The following is a 21,033-nucleotide window of genomic DNA, read 5'->3' on the forward strand; positions in this document are numbered from 1 at the left end:
TCACAATAGCCGTACATCAACACGATATCGACCTTTTCCGCAATTGGTAAACGGACCATTTTAACACGGGTAATGTATCACGAAGCAAATACCGTCCGCACTGGCGGAATGTTACGTGATACCACGTACTTATACGTTTGTGACTATTACAGCGCCATCTATCACAAAAGCGAAAAAAGTGGTCCAACTAAAAATTCATATTTCTTTACGCACTACGCTAATATGTAATAAAATGGGGGTTCCTATTTAAAAAAAAACGCTGTTGACATCCGTTTGACCTATGGCAGCCCCATCTAGCGGGTCAACCATAGCGCCATCTGGTTTCCGCCTTCAAGCTAGACAAGTTTCGTTCTTTGTAGATTTTTTCATTTGATGCTCATTTCGTGAGATTTTGGCCCGGTCACTATCAATGGACCACCCTGTCTACACATCACATCTACTGATTTTCGTCTCATTCGAATAATTCCTTCGTGGTATATCGTTTTCTTTTTTTTTCTTGTCTTATAATGTATTTCTTATTGTTGTGATATCCACCTATCTTTCCGAGTATCCACAAATCAGGGACCCCTGTAAGTAGCAACGTTGACGACGTCTTATGAGGTCGGATACTGTATAGAAAATTAATTTAAAATCCCGGTGGCTTTTTAATACATGGGTTTCATAAGAAGTAGTGAACACACTGTTAAATTCATGCCAGACTTTATTGACAGACGTTCACCGTATTGCATGGCCTCAATATAATCGCCCCCATCTTGATCACCTTCCCCTAGAAAGATGGAAGGCTTCGTTCACCGTCAGCACATCGATCTCTGTTGATGTCTCGCAAAGCCCGCCCTATGGCACGGATGATGCCCTCACTTGCGTTATAACCCATGCCACGAAGAGTGGCTGTCACTTTGGCGAACAAGTCGTAATCACACGTACTCACATCGTTTGAATATGGTATATGTTCCAGTATCTTCCACCCTTAAGTACTCAGGAGCTCCAGTACGGGGTTCATCGTGTGACCTTGTGCATTGTCATGAAGGATGATGGGATGCACTGCCAGAAGGAAAATTTGTTGTGCGCTCTCAACATGTGCCACTTAGGTCTTGATCCAAGTACATTGCTTGTGATTCCTAAACATGCTGTTAGGACGCTTGAACTGGCCTTCCACACTTTGAGACAGTATCCACAGCATCTGATCCAAACAGCCATCGCCGTTCCTTGCACTATTTCAACTGACCGTCTATCAGCTACGAGGGGCGTTAGAAAAGTCCGTGCAAAGTCCGAGAGGTGGCACCACCGGCGCGTATCGACGTCGTGTTTAGTTAGTAGCATCTTTGGAAAGAACGCACACCAAGTTTCAGCCATATTGGCATTCGTGTGAATCAAGGAGGTCGAGTGATTGTCAAAAAAATGAACGAAAAAGAATTTCGTGTGGTAATTAAACATTACTTTATGAAAGGCAAAACGCCTCAGGAGACTAAAGAGAAGCTTGATAAACATTACGGTGACTCTGCACCTTCGATTAGAACAGTTTATAAGTGGTTTCAAAATTTTCCGAGTGGCCATATGGGGACAAGTGATGCTGAACGTTCTGGACGCCTTGTCGAAGTTACGACTCCAGAAATCATTGATAAAATCCGTGATATGGTGATGGATGACAGAAGAGTTAGGGTGTGTGAGATTGCTAGTGCTGTGGGCATCTCAAATGAACGGGCACATAATATCTTGCATAAACATTTGGACATGAGAAAGCTATCTGCAAGATGGGTTCCGCGATTGCTCATGCTTGACCATAAACGGAAACGTGTGAAGTGTTGCAAGGATGGTTTGCAGCTGTTCAGGAAGAATCCGCAGGACTTTAAGTGCCGTTTCGTCACTGTGGATGGAACATGGATACATTACTATACTCATGAGACCAAAGAGCAATCTAAACAATGGATTACCAAGGGAGAATCTGCGCCAAAAAAGGCGAAGACCATTTCTTCTGCCGGAAAGGTTATGGTGACTGTCTTTTGGGATTCGCAAGGGATAATCCTCATCGACTATCTGGAAAAGAGTAAAACTATTACAGGTGCATATTATTCATCGTTGTTGGACCGTTTGAAAACCGAGCTGTAAGAAAAACGCCAGCGATTGGACCGCAAAAAAGTCCTTTTCCATCACGACAATGCACCAGCACACACCTCAGCAATTGTGGTCGCAAAAGTAATGGAAATAGGATTCCAACTCGTTTCACCCCCCCCCCCCCCCCCCTCTGTTCTCCAGACTTGGCTCCCTCGAACTACTATTTGTTCCCCAATTAGAAGAAATGGCTGGTGGGACAAAGATTTTATTCAAACGAGGAGCAACTAATAGCTATTTTGCAGACTTGGACAATTCTTATTATTCGGAAGGGATCACCAAATTAGAACAGCGTTGGACGAAGTGTATGAGTCTAAAAGGAGACTATGTCGAAAAATAAAAAAGGTTTACTTCAAAAACGTAAGTAGTTTTTATTTTTGCACGGACTTTTCAAACTCCCCTCGTACATCCAGCGGGCATGCTATGTGACGCATAACCTCCATGTTACGGCAGTGTTGGCACTACTTTTTATCCAGCCCGTGTATTTACCTCGCCCGCAGAGGGAGCAAACGCCTTGCATTTGCGCCGCCTGGGACCGCATTAGCCGCAGAAGACGGCAGGGTGAGTCAGCGCAGTGCTACCGCGTATTTGGGTAAAACTAGTGTGTTACTCACGTCGTGGAAGAGGTCTACGACGTCGAGGTAGTAGGGCTGGTTGCGGAAGTGCGTGGCAAGCAGCTGGAAGAGGCCCGTCTGCAGCAGCGTGGCGTCGTTACAGGCCGTCTGCGGCGTCGTGTCGAACTCGGGCAGCAGGTACCAGCAGGGCTTGCCGCGCCGCGTTTTCGCCTCGTCCAGCGTGTCCTGCGTCATCAGCAGCGACGTGTGCAGCTGCAACACAAGACACACGTGCAAGTACAGTCTGCAGCGGAAGTCGTTACCCAATCACATCTCCTAAACGTCCTTAATGCGACCGTAATGAACAGAAATCTTAGGACGTAAAAATAACAGTTAACTGTTTACAGGGAAACGTCTCAACCGTAACGAGTACCCAAGATAACTAGAAGTCACTGAAGCACCTGACAAAGACAGCAGGACTAACATCATCCGCGAACTGTCCGACATCTCTAGTGGCTCCACAGCAAAAATACTCTTCGTACATCAGCAGTGGTAAGAACCGAGGGGCATGAAAGGGAAGCAGTGGTTAAGAAGGGTGTGAGACAGGGTTGCAGCCTACCCTCGATGTTATTCAATATGTAAATTGAGCAAGCAGTAAAGGAAACAAAAGAAAAATAATTGGAGAAGGAATTGAAATCCACAGCGAAGAAATAAGAGCTTTGAAGTTTGCTGATGACGTTACAATTCTCTCAGAGACAACAAAGGACTTGGAACAGCAATTGAGCGGAATGGACAGTGTCTTGAAAGGAGGATATAAGTTGAACATCAACAAAAGCAAAACAAGGGTAATGGAATGTAGTCGAATTAAATCAAGTGATGCTGAGGGAACTAGATTAGGAAACGAGACACTTAAGACAGTAGATGGTTTTGCCGTTTGGGCAGCTAAGTAACTGATGATGGCCAAAGTAGAGAGCATATAAAATGTAGATTGGCAAGGCAAGAAAAGCGTTTCTGAAGAAGAGAAAGTTCTTAACTTCAAGTATAGATTTAAGTGTCAAGAAGTCTTTTCTGAAAGTATTTGTATGTAGCGTAGTCACGTATGACGAAAGTGCAGCATGGACTATAAACAGATTAGATAAGAAGAGAACAAAAGCTTTTTACATGTGGTGCTACAGAAGAATGCTGAAGATTAGATGGGTAGATCAGGTACCTAATGAGGAAATGCTGAATAAAACTGGGGAGCAAAGAATTTTGCAGCACAACCTGGCTAGAAGAAGGGATCGGTTGGTTGCACAGAGTCTGAGACATCAGAGGATCACCAATTTAATACTGGAGGGAAGTGTGGGGAGTAAAAGTCGAAGAGGGAGACAAATGAATAAAATAAGCGGATTCCCGAAGGATGTAGATTGCAGTAGTTACTCGAAGGCGAAGAGGCTTTCACAGTCTTGAATAGCATGGAGAGCTGCAGCAAACCGGTCTTAGGACTGAAGACCACAAGAACAACACATCAGCAGTTGGGGTCGTCTATTCGGTGGCGGTTTACTGCGCTCCTGTACGGATTGAAAGCTCACATACACACGAGACTTAATTCGTACTAAATTACATTATTTACGCTACCAATGGCACAATATAATCCACCGTTTCTGCAAGCTGTCCTCCTTGAGTTGTATACCACCTACCACCCGAAATACATTTTAAAAGTGCCCTTCTTGGATAGTAACACAATATTATCAATAATCCTAGGCTACCCATACTTAATCTAGATCGCAGAAAACTGAAATCAAGAAGACCGGCTCTAGCCACTGCTAAAGATCTGTTGAATTCAAACTTCGACATTAACTATACCTGGAAACAACATTGGCGAGAGCACTGCCCACTACGGTGTCAAAATTACGCGATCACAGAGAAGTTTCCTGGTTTCAACCAACCACACAAAGTGTGTGCGATATTTAAACGAATACGCGTTAGCCACGGCGGACGTGACGACGTCCTCCATAAACAGGGGAAGATATCCTCTCCAAAATATGACTGCGGAGCCGAATCCAGAATGTGACTGCGGTGCCGAAAACCAAACAACCCGATACGTAATGGAAAAGTGACCAAATCATACGGCTCCGTAGCAGAGTAGTCAGCGCGGCTGATTACCATGCGGCGGACCCGGGTTTGGTTCCCGTCCAGGCCGCAGATTTTATTCGCTCAGCGACTAGGTGTTGTGTTGTCGTCATTATCGACCCGTAAGTGCTGTCAAATAAAAAGATCTGCACTAGGCGTCCAAACAACCCCAGATGGCGTCTCCCGGCTAATAATACCATTGACCATTTCATATTCAACGTCCAAATCGAGCCTACAAGGGGTCCTTCACTGATTTCCTTGCAGCAAAAGATGAGGCGTTTGATTACATCCAATGTTTGGTTGTTAATTTGTAACTAAATTTGGTACATAATATGCACATGTGCACACATACTACGTTGATTTTATTTTTATGTGCGTACATGTGTATTGTGATACACGCCATACGATGAATAAAGTAGCGGTTCACATTATAAAGTGGGAACATAATTTTTTTCTGTAATTGTAAATTTCAATAACTCTAATAACATAATAGATAATAACACATCATCTTCAACATGTGACAAAAAACTCAAGGTTTTTTTTCATTTTCGGGGTAATGACCAGTTGTGTATTATTTAGTAAATTATACATTTCGCGTATTTCTTTACATAAATTACAAACACAGATTAGCAAAGCACTCTAAACTTACATATAGCACACTTTCCGTATAGTCTTTGCATATCTATGTCATATTATAACAAACTCTAAACGCAATTTTTTTTTTTATAAATTAGATCACTGATTGATTAATAGTGTTACATCCTCTCTATAGCATTCCTCTCTTTTGCAAATGAGTTTCGGTGGTGAATTTCCCGCAGAGTCCCCGAAACACTACCTTTTGACAGTTGGAGCTGCAGTTCTAGAAATCTTTCTCCTTTCCTTCGTCTAGCTTTCTTTTTAGCACGGTCTGCTCCTCAGCTCACAGCCTCCTCGGATAAGCCTCGGAAGTTTTGTTTCTCTGCGATTCCGCGATATTTCTTGGGTGGATGCATTCAGCCCACTTTTTGCTTGCATTAGGTTCTTCTGCGATGAAGTTATGGGGCAGCCCGTCTTCTTCTGCAATGTCGAACGGGCTACGTCCAACGTGCTTCAACCGGACGTCATCTCTTCAAATGTAAGAATATACTGTTCCAATTCGTTTTCAACGTCGTTGGAAAACACTCTACTGTGGCAAAAAGTTTTATGTTCCAGTTCACATTTTGATTTTTATTTTCATCATGCCTCTTAGTTGCTGACTTCGGTGCATCTTATATGCGTGCACATTCGTTTAATCCATGATGCACATTTAGATATGCTGTTACAGTTAATGGAATTCATCTGCGTTCCACTTTCTATAATTTGTAACTTAGAAAGATCATATAAAATTAATTGTTGGTAAGGCGGGTGCCAGGTTGAGATTCATTGGGAGAGTCCTTACAAAATGTAGTCCATCAACAAAGGAGGTGGCTTACAAAACACTCGTTCGACCTGTACTTGAGTATTGCTCTTCAGTGTGGGATCCGTACCAGATCGGGTTGACGGAGGAGATAGAGAAGATCCAAAGAAGAGCTGCGCGTTTCGTCACAGGGTTATTTGGTAAGCGTGATAGCGTTACGGAGATGTTTAGCAAACTCAAGTGGCAGACTCTGCAAGAGAGGCGCTCTGCATCGCGGTGTAGCTTGCTGTCCAGGTTTCGAGGGGGTGCGTTTCTGGATGAGGTATCGAATATATTGCTTCTCCCTACTTATATCCCCCGAGGACATCACGAATGTAAAATTAGAGAGATTCGAGCGCGCACGGAGGCTTTCCGGCAGTCGTTCTTCCCGCGAATGATACGCGACTGGAACCGGAAAGGGAGGTAATGACAGTGGCACGTAAAGTGCCCTCCGCCACACACCGTTGGGTGGCTTGCGGAGTATAAATGTAGATGTAGATGTAGATGTATCGTAGAATCAACGGAAAGTGTGGATGCCAGTGGAGGAAGTCCAGAATGTAGCATGGTTCAGAGAGACGAATTCTGATACCCAAGTACAACGAAACTTTTGGGCACAGTATGGAAGGGAATCATCGTCTCGACCAACTATTCGGGCTTGGCATTCACCTTTTATGGAGATGGGTAGTGTTCTCCATAAACAGGGAATGGATGCTCCATCTGACACATACGCCGACGTTGAATATGTACCGCAGGCGTTTGCACGGAGTCCGACCAAATCAGTTCATACTCCGACTGGAGACTTGGAAATGCCGCGATCAACGGTGCTCAAAGTTTGGAATAAGAGGTTACATCTTTCTGTTTAGAACGTGCATTTACTTTGAAGATTAAAGCTGGCAAACAAACCTCAGCGCGAACAGTCTGCAATGGATATGCCATCCAATACTGATGCAAACAACGACCTTTTGCAATAGATTTGTTTTTCCGATGAGCTCGATGTTTGCGGCAAACTGACGCCACAACGTTCGTGTATCGGAATTGGTGTGTCTTCAGGTTACACGTGAAAAAGAGACACTCCCAAGGACAATGTATGATTCGGACGTTTACAAGAGTTTGCCGTGCCACAATTGGAATACCTGCAACCTGACGTCGTATCCCAGCACGACGTGGTTCCACCTGAATGTTTCCTGAAATGTCCGTTAATTTTGGAATGAAAATTTTTCCTCTGCGTGGATTGGACGAGATGGCCCGATTCAGTAGTCGCCACGACTAACTGGTCTCACACTACTAAACTTCTTCCTATGGCGAATCATTAAGGAATTGTACCTAATCAATGCTACAGACCTACAGGACGTGAAGACCTGCATTCTCAATGTGGAGTGTACGTGGAACGGAATAATTACTGGACCTTGTCCATAGCACTAGGGGTGCACAGACCGACGTGTGTGAACGAGGGAACAACACGAGTTATGTTGTTTTTATTATTTAGTATAATGTTAAAGTTATTACAGTTTGAAGTTGTAAGATAACTTAACCTGTGTATAAAAGACCTAGTGGATAACGTCAAAACCTCCATGAGGCTGTTCGCGGATGATGCTGATGTATACAGAGAAGTCGCAATGCTATAAAATTACAGTGAAATTTACAAGATTTGCAGAGGATCAACGTTTGGCCAAAAGATTGTCGGTTGACCCTAAACATACACAGATGTAACGTACTACGCACAAACAGGTGGAAAGACCGGTTATTGTATGATTATACAATTGCCCAATAATCACTGGAGCAGTCACATCCATTAAATACCTGGAATTGTGTGTACTGACAGATTTAAAATGGAAAGGCCACATAAAATTAAGCATAAGAAAGGCAGATTCCTTGGAAGAATTCTCAGGAAAGCTATAAAATATATTTTCCACTTACTATCCACTTCCCTAAGACACTATCACTTACTCAACTTAACTTCCCTCTCCTACGAAATAGGTTTGCCTACAACACAATTCGGTCGCCTCCCCATTCCCGTCCAAACCACGTCACAGCCGTGTCCACACCAACACATCCCCCACTTCCTTCACCTGGACATGCTCTGTATTCTGACCAAAAGTAAGATTTCCTGACCATGAGATTCGGGCAAACAATTTGAGACAATCCTTGATTCCAACTAAAGCCCCTTTCCGCTCTATTCCTACCTTTACTAAGCCTCTGTTATCTTAAAACTCTAAGCACTCTTAACTCTCCCGTTACAAACTTTCCACATTAACCTTTATCGGTAGCTTTTTTCGCCTGCGCCTATCTACTTGGTTTGACCATTCTGTGTACCTTGTTTTCTACATGGGGGAATTCTTTCATTTATTATGTTATGAAAACAGTAAAGGTAAATTCCAAAATAGCTACGAAATACCTCCACCCATTCCAAACGGTATGTTCTGGCTACTTCAGAACAAACTAGTATTCATTTCTAAATGACGAATACTGTTTCGTGTTCTGTTATATCTGTATTTCGATCTGACTTAATCATTAGATATGTCCTTACTTAATTTATACCCTAACTGTGTACTTGAGCCTTAGCAACTCAGAAACATTTGATTTTCGCCTCCGCCATCAAGGTGAATGTAAAAACCAAACGCATTATCGATTTTGTAAAAACACGTTTTGCAACGCTTTGTACAACTGCCATCAACAACTGAAAGTGTACATCTGTGGATGTCACAAAACCTTTGTCATGGCAATTTAGCAAATTCCTGCTGAATGTAAGTGCCTTGATTACCATAAATCCCTCAGTAAACAAACTGGCATCAAGAAAACAGGGAGCATTCGTAAACATCTTGAGGAGGTTACCCTTTGTTCCTGTGTTAAAACTTGGCGGCAGATAAAGTGCTATTGTAGTCGGGAAACAGCTGACAGGATCCCATTTATCTCGACTATCTCGCGCAGTCAACAGTTTCAAGTGAGTGAAACAGATGATTCCCCTTCACGGCGAGGCGAAAGGAAGTGACGCACCACATTATACAGTATCCCTGCATCTATAACTTGTATCTGTTGCAGAAGCGGGGAACACATTCTACGAACACTGCCCAGTCACATTAACGTGCCTATCTCTCAAAAGCCTAAATTGCCACCTTTTGCAAAGTGAGTGAGGTTCTGGGGGGGGGGGGGGTTACCAACAGGGATATTGAACCACGTCGACGCCATTGTCGTGGCCAGCTGCCTTTGGTTTCTCGGTTGAGATCCATGGCGCGAACAGCCCACAGATTCTCGAGTGGGCTTAAATACTGGGAGTTCAGTGGCCATCCTGGTGCTTTTCGAACCACGTATGTACACTGCGTACTGTGTGACACAAAGCAGTGCCCTGCTGGTAGATGTCAACGTGCCGAGCGAAAACAAAGTCCATGCAAGCGTGGACATGGTCCCCAAAGATAGATGCATATTTTTGTCGATGAATTGCGCTTCCAGATTAACGACATTGCTCAGGGAATGTCACGAAAACATTTTCCAGACCACAAAGCTCCCTTTTGCGGTATGGACTCTTCCGACGATTGTTGCAAGGTATTTGCTTTCAGACATTTCACTCCGTACACACCAATGGCCATTTGTCCGATGGAGTATAAAACGTAATTCATCCGAAAAGGCTAGCTGCCGCCACTCATTTGCGGTCTTGGCGTGCAAATTCCAATCTTCGTCAGCGATGAACAGCAGTCGGTTGTGTGCATGGACCTTACACGTCTATTCGCCCGTACAAATCTCCGCTTCCGTCGCTCAACCCTGTCATCTATGGCCCATAGCGCAGCACAGTTGCTTCGACGCCGGTTTTGCATAGCGTCCTTTTGCCATGCACAGTATGCGTTAACCAATTTACAAATCTTACCCGTTTCTGAAATGCTTCCGCCCTTGCTCCGAAAGTCAACGGTCATGACTTTCGGACGTCAGATAAATCGCTCCGTTCTCGTATTACCACAACGACTCCACTGTTTTCTGCATCCCATTGACACGTTTTATATGCCCTCCACTGCTAGTGCTGCCTGTGAGCGTTATTGCACGTTGACGTCTTACATAGGTACATAGGCGGTGGTCACATTAATGTGACTGGACCGTGCCATTGAAAGAGAAATTCTTCTTTTCGAAAAAGAGCGCGGATTTAGAAAGAATCACTTGGGCGCAACGCAACACCTCTCTTCAAATCACGTTACTAATTATGTAAATTATGTACAAATACGAATAGTTACATTTGCAGAAATTGATTTCTGAAAGGCAACCGTCATTCTGCCTAGTTATCAGTGACTACCAAAGAACAGGTGGTCCACACGACTGAGTCAGACTACGTGTATTGCTAATGGTCGAAACTCAGTTCGTTAATCCAGAAAACGAGCGGTCTTTATAAATAAAATTAACGTCACGCGACCCTCTGGAATCGCATTAGGGCTACTCATATTCTTAGTGTATATAACTAATTACAAGAAAGTACGCTGATGAGAAAAAACATTATGGCGCCTGCTTAATAGAGTGTTGGTCCACTGTTGGAATGCAATGCTGCGGCGATTACGTGTGGCATGGATCGCCAAGTTCTTGGTATATTTCCAGAAGCGTGTGGCCAGATGTCTTGGAACAGGTCACGCATTTCCGATAACTGACAGGCTGGTGATTTGTGGGCGTCGTGATGGCACCCGAGAGCTCAAAAATGGTTCAAATGGCTCTGAGCGCTATGGAACTTAACATCTGAGGTCATCAGTCTCCTAGACATAGAACTACTTAAACCTAATTAACCCATGGACATCACACACATCCACACCCGAGGCAGGATTCGAACCTGCGACCGTAGCAGCAGCGCGGTTCCTTACTGAAGCACCTAGAACCGCTCGACCACAACGGCCGGCGTTGACGTAGTCCAGATTTCCAGTCCTCTTCGTCAAGGCACACCCAATGGTGGCCAAGACGGGCCTTCGGTTCTTCTACCTGCTGGGCAAGTCGCGGAATTGGGACGGGATGAATTAGTGGACCCTTCCTAAACTTTTCTGGGTGCAAATTTCACTGGGTAGAGATTTCACTAGGTGAAGTTTACAGGACACCACTTCGATTACAAGAGAAATGAATGTTCCCCACAGCATAATAATGTCCTCACAGAGCCGCGTCCGTGGCGCGCGCATGTTTCAAGGAGCTTGAATGACGGCATATCCCAACGCGACCATTGACCAGCTTTATTGAGCAGCTTTAACAAGAAACTCGATTCATACACCAGGCGACAGGTTTCCATTGGTCCACGGTACAACGGAGATGACCTCGTACTCACCGCAGTTGTAACTGACACTGTCGTTGGGTCAACAGGGGAATACGCAGGGGCTGTCTGTTGTGGAGATCCATGCTCAGCAATGTACACCGAACAGTGTGCTCTCCCTGAAACACACGTGTAGCAGCAGCATTGCACTCTTTCGTCAGATCTGCAACAGATCGCCGCCTCTACTGCTTTACGGAGAGGGCAAGCTTTCCACCTCCTTGTACTGTTTCGAGGCGTAGACGTCCGACACATCGTTGCCTACTCGCGGTTCCAGCGTCCTTCAAACACTTCCCATAACGCCCACAACGGTAGCACGCAAAGAGCCCAGCAGGTTCTCCGTTTCCGAGATTCTTGTTCCGAGGCGCCAGGACGCAACAATCAGTTCTTTGTCAAAGTCGCTGGTGCCAGTGGATTTCCTCATTTGCGGCCGTGTCATCGCTAGAATGATTCCCCATTCCTCTCTGGCACACTTACAGACTTTCCTTACCGCGCCAACTGTCAAAGACGCTACTGAGCGCACTTAATCTCTCTGTGGTTTACGGTCATAATGATTTGGCTGATCAGCGTATGATCACCAAATAACTTCCAGGAGATCCGAAGCAGTTTTCAGCAGTTGTATGAGCCTTAAATGCATGTAACACATGATGTGGGAAATAACTAGGAAAGGTCGGATAGAACTCTATTATAGTGTACGATAAACGTAAGGGCTCTGCAATGAATGAAAGAAAACATGTTATCATTTGTTGAAAGAGCCAGTAAGGTCTCACTGATGCATTGGCATCATTTTGGAATCTGGTCTCAGAAGGCTGCTTACAAAACTTAGGAGTGCTCTCTTCTCAAAAAGAGCTCGAATGATTTGGATTCCCATTAAATCGGCCTAAAAGAAGAGTCTGAAGTACTTAAGAGCGCTATAACCGATCAACTTCATCCATAAGAAAGATTTTAGGATTTTTAACGGAATTTCAATGGAAATCATTGTAAAAATAATGACGAATTCGCGAAACAGTGTTAGGGATATTTAGAGAACTGGTTTCTCGTACAGGCCATGAGAAATTTCGCTTGTTTTACCGTTAGACAATACTTTCAGCCATTCGAGGAAAAATTAAACAGATAAAGATAATGGAGTGTAGTACAATACAGTATTTCACGCCATGGCAGAGCAATGTAACCATCGAAAAACAATGTCTTAGCCTGTGCGGGATTGTAGACGCCAGGTAAAATGGAAGTTTGTGCACCTCCCGGGAGCGTGCTCGGGTAGGCGAAGTTGTTAAGGCGACCGTTCGCAAGAAGCGGGAAATTCGGGTTCGAGTTCCAGTTCGGCGCTAATATTCATTTGTTCTGAAATATTCTACAGCCGATGCGGATCCATAATCGCAATTTGCGAATCATTCCTGAAATAAAGGGAAGTCAAAATTTAAGCTTTGAAAGTTACGAAATATTGGCAATGTGTATAACACACGACACCGTCATTACGGATTATGATTATTCCAGGTAGCATAACATTACACAATTCGTCGTGTGAAACTGCTAATGGTGGTGTCTATGGGCACCATAGGAAGGGATTGCCATTCGTCTTACAATGCTGCTCTCGCGCGACAGCGGCAAAGAAAGTCTACGAGTAGCAATACACCGCCCGAGAGCCGCTTACAAACAAAATTCAGGTAGCAAGAATGAACGTGCCCTAACATGTGTTGAGCTACCCTGTGTAGAAGATATTACCGAACGAGCTCTGATTTTCAGTGTTGTCGTCATACTAGGTAGAATCATCACCCACTGTACTACACGATCCACATAGGAATCTTTATAGGCCTATGTCAGCTACTCGTGGTCATTTGTTTAGCGTTGGGCGTTGTCGACTCTAGTGTGTATGCGAGTCTTTGCGTGCTTTCTCCTTGTCATAATCGACGCCCAAAACACAAAAATGGTGTCAAATGTAAAGACTTGCACCCGGCGGGCGGGCACCCCTGGCCAAAAATGCCATAACCAGATTTCATTTCTTAATACACTGTGCAGTCATGTTTCCATATTGAAAGGCAAAGAGGTCATGTCATTAAGTAAGGATGTAAACTTCACACGCAGACCTCCCGCATCAGGTAGCGTTCCTCTCAGGCATGAATAAGGACTGATAACCTTTTACACTGCTCACAAAATCAAATGATGATCACCATTCTTAGTAGACTTAGACCTGTATCGTCCGAGAAGAGAACGGTTTGGGTAGATGTGACCGTGGCCACTCACTCGTGTGACATTTTACTGGTTACCTTGAATGGTGAACACCTTTCAGAAGCCTTCTGCACACACAGATCGACAGTGTCACTATTCCTGCGACTGCATCGTAACAAGGGAAGATCGTAGTTCGGATGGTGTCACGATCCTGACATTCAGGTGCGTAACAGTAAATAATGGTCACCTGTGAGCGTCATAACTCTTTGTTGAACCTCCTGGATCTCGAACCGTCGTTACAAATAGTTGTCATAGTCCGTGAACAATATAAAAGTGCAAAGGTGAGTTGCGCATGTTGGCGGGCGCCAAAAGTAACAGCCGCCACACATTGTAAGGCAGCTTATGCAGTGAAGTCTTAGGGTAGCGGTAGCGCTGCACTGAAAGGTGAGGCGAGAAGCTCGCTGCGACGTGCAGATTTGATATGTAGATGGGTACAAGAGCGACCCGTCAGAAATAGCCTGGTGACGCAGGCAGCTGCTGTTGGGTGACTCTGACCGGGGGATGGCAATCGCGCTTAAGCAGGCTCAATTGACGCTGCGGGAGTAGCTCCGTTGTCCCGCCTGGCTGCGCAACAGCCTCTGCTTACCCACCGCCGGCCCTAGAGGCACCAGGACCCACTGGGGGAGTAGCTAAGAGGAGGCGGTAAACGATGCCCTCAAGCTAGCGTGCTTACAGACAAGGTACATTATACCAAAGATTTAGCACCAAAAAGAGCTCGGTAAATCGTTGGAGTCATAGCTAGAAGTTAAAGTATCATCAGACGTAACTCACGAAAGTGTTTTAGAAGTCCTTATCTGAAGTATGGGGATGTACGTGAAATGAAGAATATTTCTTTGAGCTTAAAACATTGAAACTGTTAATTTTAACGTTGTCCCAGGGCAGGCAGTATGAATTTGTCGATAGCTGCGTGGTTAAAAACCGAATAAATGAATTCATACATATTATAAAAGCATATATATATATATATATATATATATATATATATATATATATATATATATATATACTCCTGGAAATTGAAATAAGAACACCGTGAATTCATTGTCCCAGGAAGGGGAAACTTTATTGACACATTCCTGGTGTCAGATACATCACATGATCACACTGACAGAACCACAGGCACATAGACACAGGCAACAGAGCATGCACAATGTCAGCACTAGTACAGTGTATATCCACCTTTCGCAGCAATGCAGGCTGCTATTCTCCCATGGAGACGATCGTAGAGATGCTGGATGTAGTCCTGTGGAACGGCTTGCCATGCCATTTCCACCTGGCGCCTCAGTTGGACCAGCGTTCGTGCTGGACGTGCAGACCGGGTGAGACGACGCTTCATCCAGTCCCAAACATGCTCAATGGGGGACAGATCCGGAGATCTTGCTGGCCAGGGTAGTTGACTTACACCTTCTAGAGCACGTTGGGTGGCACGGGATACATGCGGACGTGCATTGTCCTGTTGGAACAGCAAGTTCCCTTGCCGGTCTAGGAATGGTAGAACGATGGGTTCGATGACGGTTTGGATGTACCGTGCACTATTCAGTGTCCCCTCGACGATCACCAGTGGTGTACGGCCAGTGTAGGAGATCGCTCCCCACACCATGATGCCGGGTGTTGGCCCTGTGTGCCTCGGTCGTATGCAGTCCTGATTGTGGCGCTCACCTGCACGGCGCCAAACACGCATACGACCATCATTGGCACCAAGGCAGAAGCGACTCTCATCGCTGAAGACGACACGTCTCCATTCGTCCCTCCATTCACGCCTGTCGCGACACCACTGGAGGCGGGCTGCACTATGTTGGGGCGTGAGCGGAAGACGGCCTAACGGTGTGCGGGACCGTAGCCCAGCTTCATGGAGACGGTTGCGAATGGTCCTCGCCGATACCCCAGGAGCATCAGCGTCCCTAATTTGCTGGGAAGTGGCGGTGCGGTCCCCTACGGCACTGCGTAGGATCCTACGGTCTTGGCGTGCATCCGAGCGTCGCTGCGGTCCGGTCCCAGGTCGACGGGCACGTGCACCTTCCGCCGACCACTGGCGACAACATCGATGTACTGTGGAGACCTCACGCCCCACGTGTTGAGCAATTCGGCGGTACGTCCACCTGGCCCACCCGCATGCCCACTATACGCCCTCGCTCAAAGTCCGTCAACTGCACATACGGTTCACGTCCACGCTGTCGCGGCATGCTACCAGTGTTAAAGACTGCGATGGAGCTCCGTATGCCACGGCAAACTGGCTGACACTGACGGCGGCGGTGCACAAATGCTGCGCAGCTAGCGCCATTCGACGGCCAACACCGCGGTTCCTGGTGTGTCCGCTGTGCCGTGCGTGTGATCATTGCTTGTACAGCCCTCTCGCAGTGTCCGGAGCAAGTATGGTGGGTCTGACACACCGGTGTCAATGTGTTCTTTTTTCCATTTCCAGGAGTATATATATATATATATATATATATATATATATATACAGGGTGTTACAAAAAGGCACGGCCAAACTTTCAGGAAACATTCCTCACACACAAAGAACGAAAATATGTTATGTGGACATGTGTCCGGAAACGCTTACTTTCCATGTTAGAGCTCATTTTATTACATCTCTTCAAATCGCATTAATCATGGAGTGGGAACACACAGCAACAGAACGTACCAGCGTGACTTCAAACACTTTGTTACAGGAAATGTTCAATATGGCCTCCCTTAGCGAGGATACATGCAACCATCCTCCGTCGCAAGGAATCCCTGATGCGCTGATGCAGCCCTGGAGAATGGCGTATTGTATCACAGCCGTCCACAATACGAGCACGAAGAGTCTCTACATTTGGTATCGGCGTTGCGTAGACAAGAGCTTTCAAATGCCCCCATAAATGAAAGTCAAGAGGGTTGAGGTCAGGAGAGCGTGGAGGCCATGGAATTGGTCCGCCTCTACCAATCCATCGGTCACCGAATCTGCTGTTGAGAAGTGTACGAACACTTCGACTGAAATGTGCAGGAGCTCCATCGTGCATGAGCCACATGTTGTGTCGTACCTGTAAAGGCACATGTTCTAGCAGTACAGTATCCCGTATGAAATCATGGCGGTGAATCGAGGAAGTACAGTACATACTAACGAAACTAAAATGAGCTCTAACATGGAAATTAAGCGTTTCCGGACACGTGTACACGTAACATCTTTTCTTTATTTGTGTGTGAGGAATGTTTCCTGAAAGTTTCCTGAAAGTTTGGCCGTACCTTTTGTAACACCATATATATATATATATATATATATATATATATATATATATATATATATATCTGTGTGTGTGTGTGTGTGTGTGTGTGTGTGCGTATGTGTTTATGTATGTTCCACATCTCGTCCTAAACCACTGGACAGATCTCAGTCAAACTCGGTACAGATATCCCTTACTGTGAGGCAACAATCGCTGTGAGGGTAAGAACCACCTACCTAGCATAGATCAGGAGAGATGGCGACACGAACAATGAGATTCACGAAACACTGCCGCGTCATGTGTGACCTTAAATTTATTACTTCTGTGCTACTAACTCTATTGGTAAAAGTTTCGCAGAAAGTATCCACATATCCCGCTAAATGCACTACAAAATTGTATCTTGGTACCACAACAGTTCATGTAACGTAGTAAACTGTGAGATGCGTGAAAAGTGCCGCGTCATGCGTGGCTTTAATTTTTTACTCTATTCGCAACATATTTCGCAGACAGTATCTACGTATGCTGCTGAAGGTACCTGCAAAAATATAAGACTGAACGACACATCGTTCAAGAGATATGACGCCGAAAACACTGAGATGCGTGGAAAAATGCTGCATCATGCATCTAGTTTTAGCGCATTTATTGTTTACTGTTAAGACATTCCTAGAATCGAGTCAACTTCAGGAATTTCCTGACATGTGGTATACATTTGACAGCTTGCAGCTGCGAAGTGTAAGAGACTGTATGCGAATGTAATACCTGTCCTTAGAGCTATGAGAGGCGTTGCTCCAGAGACGTTTACAAAACCGCGTTGTAGACACGCGAAGCAGCTGCCCCCAGCGTGCAGAAATTCTACACTACAAACATAGTTCATTTTTTTGTTTTCATTTGTAATAGAAAAATCGCAAAATGAATACCTGCCCAATGCCACGTATGTCAGCTAGTCTACGATAAACTCAACAAAATACACACATACAAAAAGTTTGCATCACCTCGGTTCCGAGAGTTCCGGAACCTGTACAGAAAATTGGAATAGGGATCAACATAAACATCATTTCCGCCCTTTTTATTGTTCATGAAAACCACACATTTCATGTTGTATCACCATACAGCGAGACCTTCAGAGGTGGTGGTCCAAATAGCTGTACACACCGGTACCTCTAATGCCCAGCAGCACGTCCTCTTGCATTGATACATGATTGTATTCGTCGTGGCATACTATCCACAAGTTCATCAAGGCACTGTTGGTCCGGATTGTCCCTCACCTTAACGGAGATTCGGCGTAGATCCCTCAGAGTGGTTGGTGGGTCACGTCGTCCATAAACAGCCCTTTTCAATCTACCCCAGGCATGTTCGATAGGGTTCATGTCTGGAGAACATGCTGGCGTCGAGCGATTTCGTTATCTGAAGGAAGTAATTCACAAGATGTGCATGATGGGGGCGTGAATTGTCGTCCATGAAGGCGAATTCCTCGCCAGTAAGCTGCCCATATGGTTGCACTACCGGGAGGAGGATGGCATACACGTATCATACAGCCGGTGGCGTTGCTGTCAGGGTTTCTCAGAGCCATAATCCGTAGGTAGCGGTCATCCACTGCAGTAGTAGCCCTTGGGCGGCCTGAGCGGGACATGTCATCGATAGTTGCTGTCTCTCTGTATCTCCTCTATGTCCGAACAACATCGCTTTGGTTCACTCTGAGATGCCTGAACATTTCCCTTGTTGAGAGCCCTTCCTGGTACAAAGTAACAATGCGGACGCGATCGAACTGCAATATTGACTGTCTAGGCATGGTTGAACTACAGACAACACGAGCCGTGGAACTGAGCGGCTGTCGGACCCTCTCCATCTAATAGGCGCTGCTCATGCATGGTTGTTTACATCTTTGGGTGGGTTTGTGACATCTTTGAACAGTCAAAGGGACTGTATCTGTGATTCAATATCCACAGTCAACGCCTATTGTACTGTGCGCCATCTGGTTCCCCTAAATGGCAGACAGCACCGCATAACAGCCACGCTATGAGGGAAACAAACCAACAGCCAAACAGGCGAAGACATCAGGTAGACACGCCGAAGATTCCAGTTGATTAATAGGATCCTTTCCTTGCAGAGGTCGCCGCGACATGTCCGGCCACGGATTCCTACACCGGGTTTCTATTGGCTCCAGCTCACTACATAGGCCCGGTCGGTCGAAGGCAGACCAGTCTTCGTCCGCTGCTAATGGCAACCGCTATAGCAGAGTCTCCGAGAAGATATCACCGAAGCCGCTGTACTGCACCGCCGATCGAAGTACCAGCCGACCGAGAAGAACCACATCTCCGGCTAGATCGACGGACGTCTACATCTATTGTACAGCCAGCTACTGTATTGTAGAAGAAGTTACGTTCAATAGACTTGGAGAATACAACACCTATCTACAGGAGTTCTGGGAACCGGGGTGATGCAAAACTTTTTTTGATGTGTGTATAACAAGAGCATTGTATCTCGATGAATGTATCGCTGGCATTTGTGTATTGAAAGTGACACGGTGAGCAACTGTCGAAATATCGGCGGTTGTCGAAGATATGTCCTAGCAGCGTTTCCGGAAATTATTTGAATAGCGCCACATAAGCCACACATTCCTGTCGTCAACGGTAACCAGCCCTTGAGGATGAGTAAAGAGCTACACCACTGGACAGTGCATGACTGGAAACGAATCATTTGGAGTGATGAATCAGAACCCATCCTGTGGAAATTTGATGGAAAGGTTTGCCTGGAGAACGTCACCTGCCATCGTCTGTAGTGCCAACAGTGAAGTACGGAGCAGGTGCTGTTGTGGTATAGCGGCGATTTTAGTTATTAGGGTATGCCCAAGTTGTTGCGCTTAAGCGAACACTTCATGCATGAAAACATGAACACACTTCACAACATTGTCTACTGCATACAGTAGAGGAACAACTCGAATGCGATAACTGTTTGCATCAGCATGACAGGGAACCCTATCGTAAAGCAGCTTCTTTGGTTTGTGGACAATGATATTTCTGAAATGGACTGGACAGCCCAGACACCCAACCTGAACCACATTGAACACCATTGTGGTAAACTAGACCGCCGACTTCGCTCCAGGCCCGAGCGTCCAACATCACTACATTCTCTGGTTTCGCCTCTTGAGAAAGAAAGGGCTGTCATTCCTCCTCAGATATTGAGACACCTCGTCGAAAGTGTGCCCAGCAGAATTCCAGACTTCGTAAAGGCTAAAGGTGGACACACCTTACATTTACGTCCACTAATAGGTGTCCGGATACTTTTGATCATATAGTGTACATACGGATGTAGAACAGTCACAAACTACGCTGCGTACCTAAATGTATACACACCTGTTAGCGTAGCCATGCGGGAATGTGACTCTAACGGTTCCTCCATATGAACCCAGCGTTACTCCAACAGAGGCAGGTGATACGCAAAATTTTATCTGTCGCAAATAACAGGGAAAGAGAGCTTTTGCAACAAGCAATAGCACAACAGAGTGTTGCGTCGTTTAGCCTCCAACGACTGTGTATTGCTGCTTCGGTTTCGACAGGCAACTTTTTGGACGCGCTCAGTCACAAATGAAGTGGTTCGAAAAGCCACTTTATTGGCCTTCATCATTACAACGCATCTCACTGAAACTGGCCGATGCCGGTTTCTGCCTAAAGCAATAATGCGGTTCATTACAGAGGCTCGCAATGGCCTGTTGCTAAACTGTCCTCCGATCAAACAGCGAAAGGATCTCATTTACCTGACAACAGCTGACATATGGCGAGGCCGGGACAGCATCTGGCGGCTGGGGCTAACGAAGAAAATTAAACAGAATAATGATGTTGCAAGTGTACAAACAAGCAAACAGTGTTGTGTGATACGGCAGCTCAGATAGCGAGCAACGAGGATTTGTGCGTGTGCCACACAGAAGATGAGCGATGGGAGATTAGAATTAAACTTCCTACCGATGACGAAATTATTCAAGACAGAGCACAAGCTCGAATTAGACAAGAATGTGAAAGGACATTTGTTGCGTGCTTTTGAAAGGAACCATGCTGCCAATATCACTAGTTGGAGGCTTGGTGCATTTCTAAATATTGACCGTCCTTTATCTCCTTGAAACATTACCAGTAAGAAATCGCAAGTACTTAGTATAGAGAAGTC

General features: G+C 45.5%; 1 protein-coding gene across 1 annotated transcript in view; it reads right to left on the minus strand.

The window, feature by feature from the left end:
- The window catches only part of LOC124615664 (farnesyl pyrophosphate synthase-like), a 260,601-nt gene that overhangs the window by 109,329 nt on the left and 130,239 nt on the right, over positions 1 to 21,033 (minus strand). The window contains exon 4 of the mRNA XM_047143693.1: positions 2,724 to 2,936. Within this exon, the coding sequence (XP_046999649.1) occupies positions 2,724 to 2,936 (213 nt within the window). The remainder of the gene's footprint in view (positions 1 to 2,723; positions 2,937 to 21,033) is intronic.

This window comes from Schistocerca americana, chromosome 5 (assembly GCF_021461395.2).
Source record: "Schistocerca americana isolate TAMUIC-IGC-003095 chromosome 5, iqSchAmer2.1, whole genome shotgun sequence".
Lineage (NCBI taxonomy): Eukaryota > Metazoa > Arthropoda > Insecta > Orthoptera > Acrididae > Schistocerca > Schistocerca americana.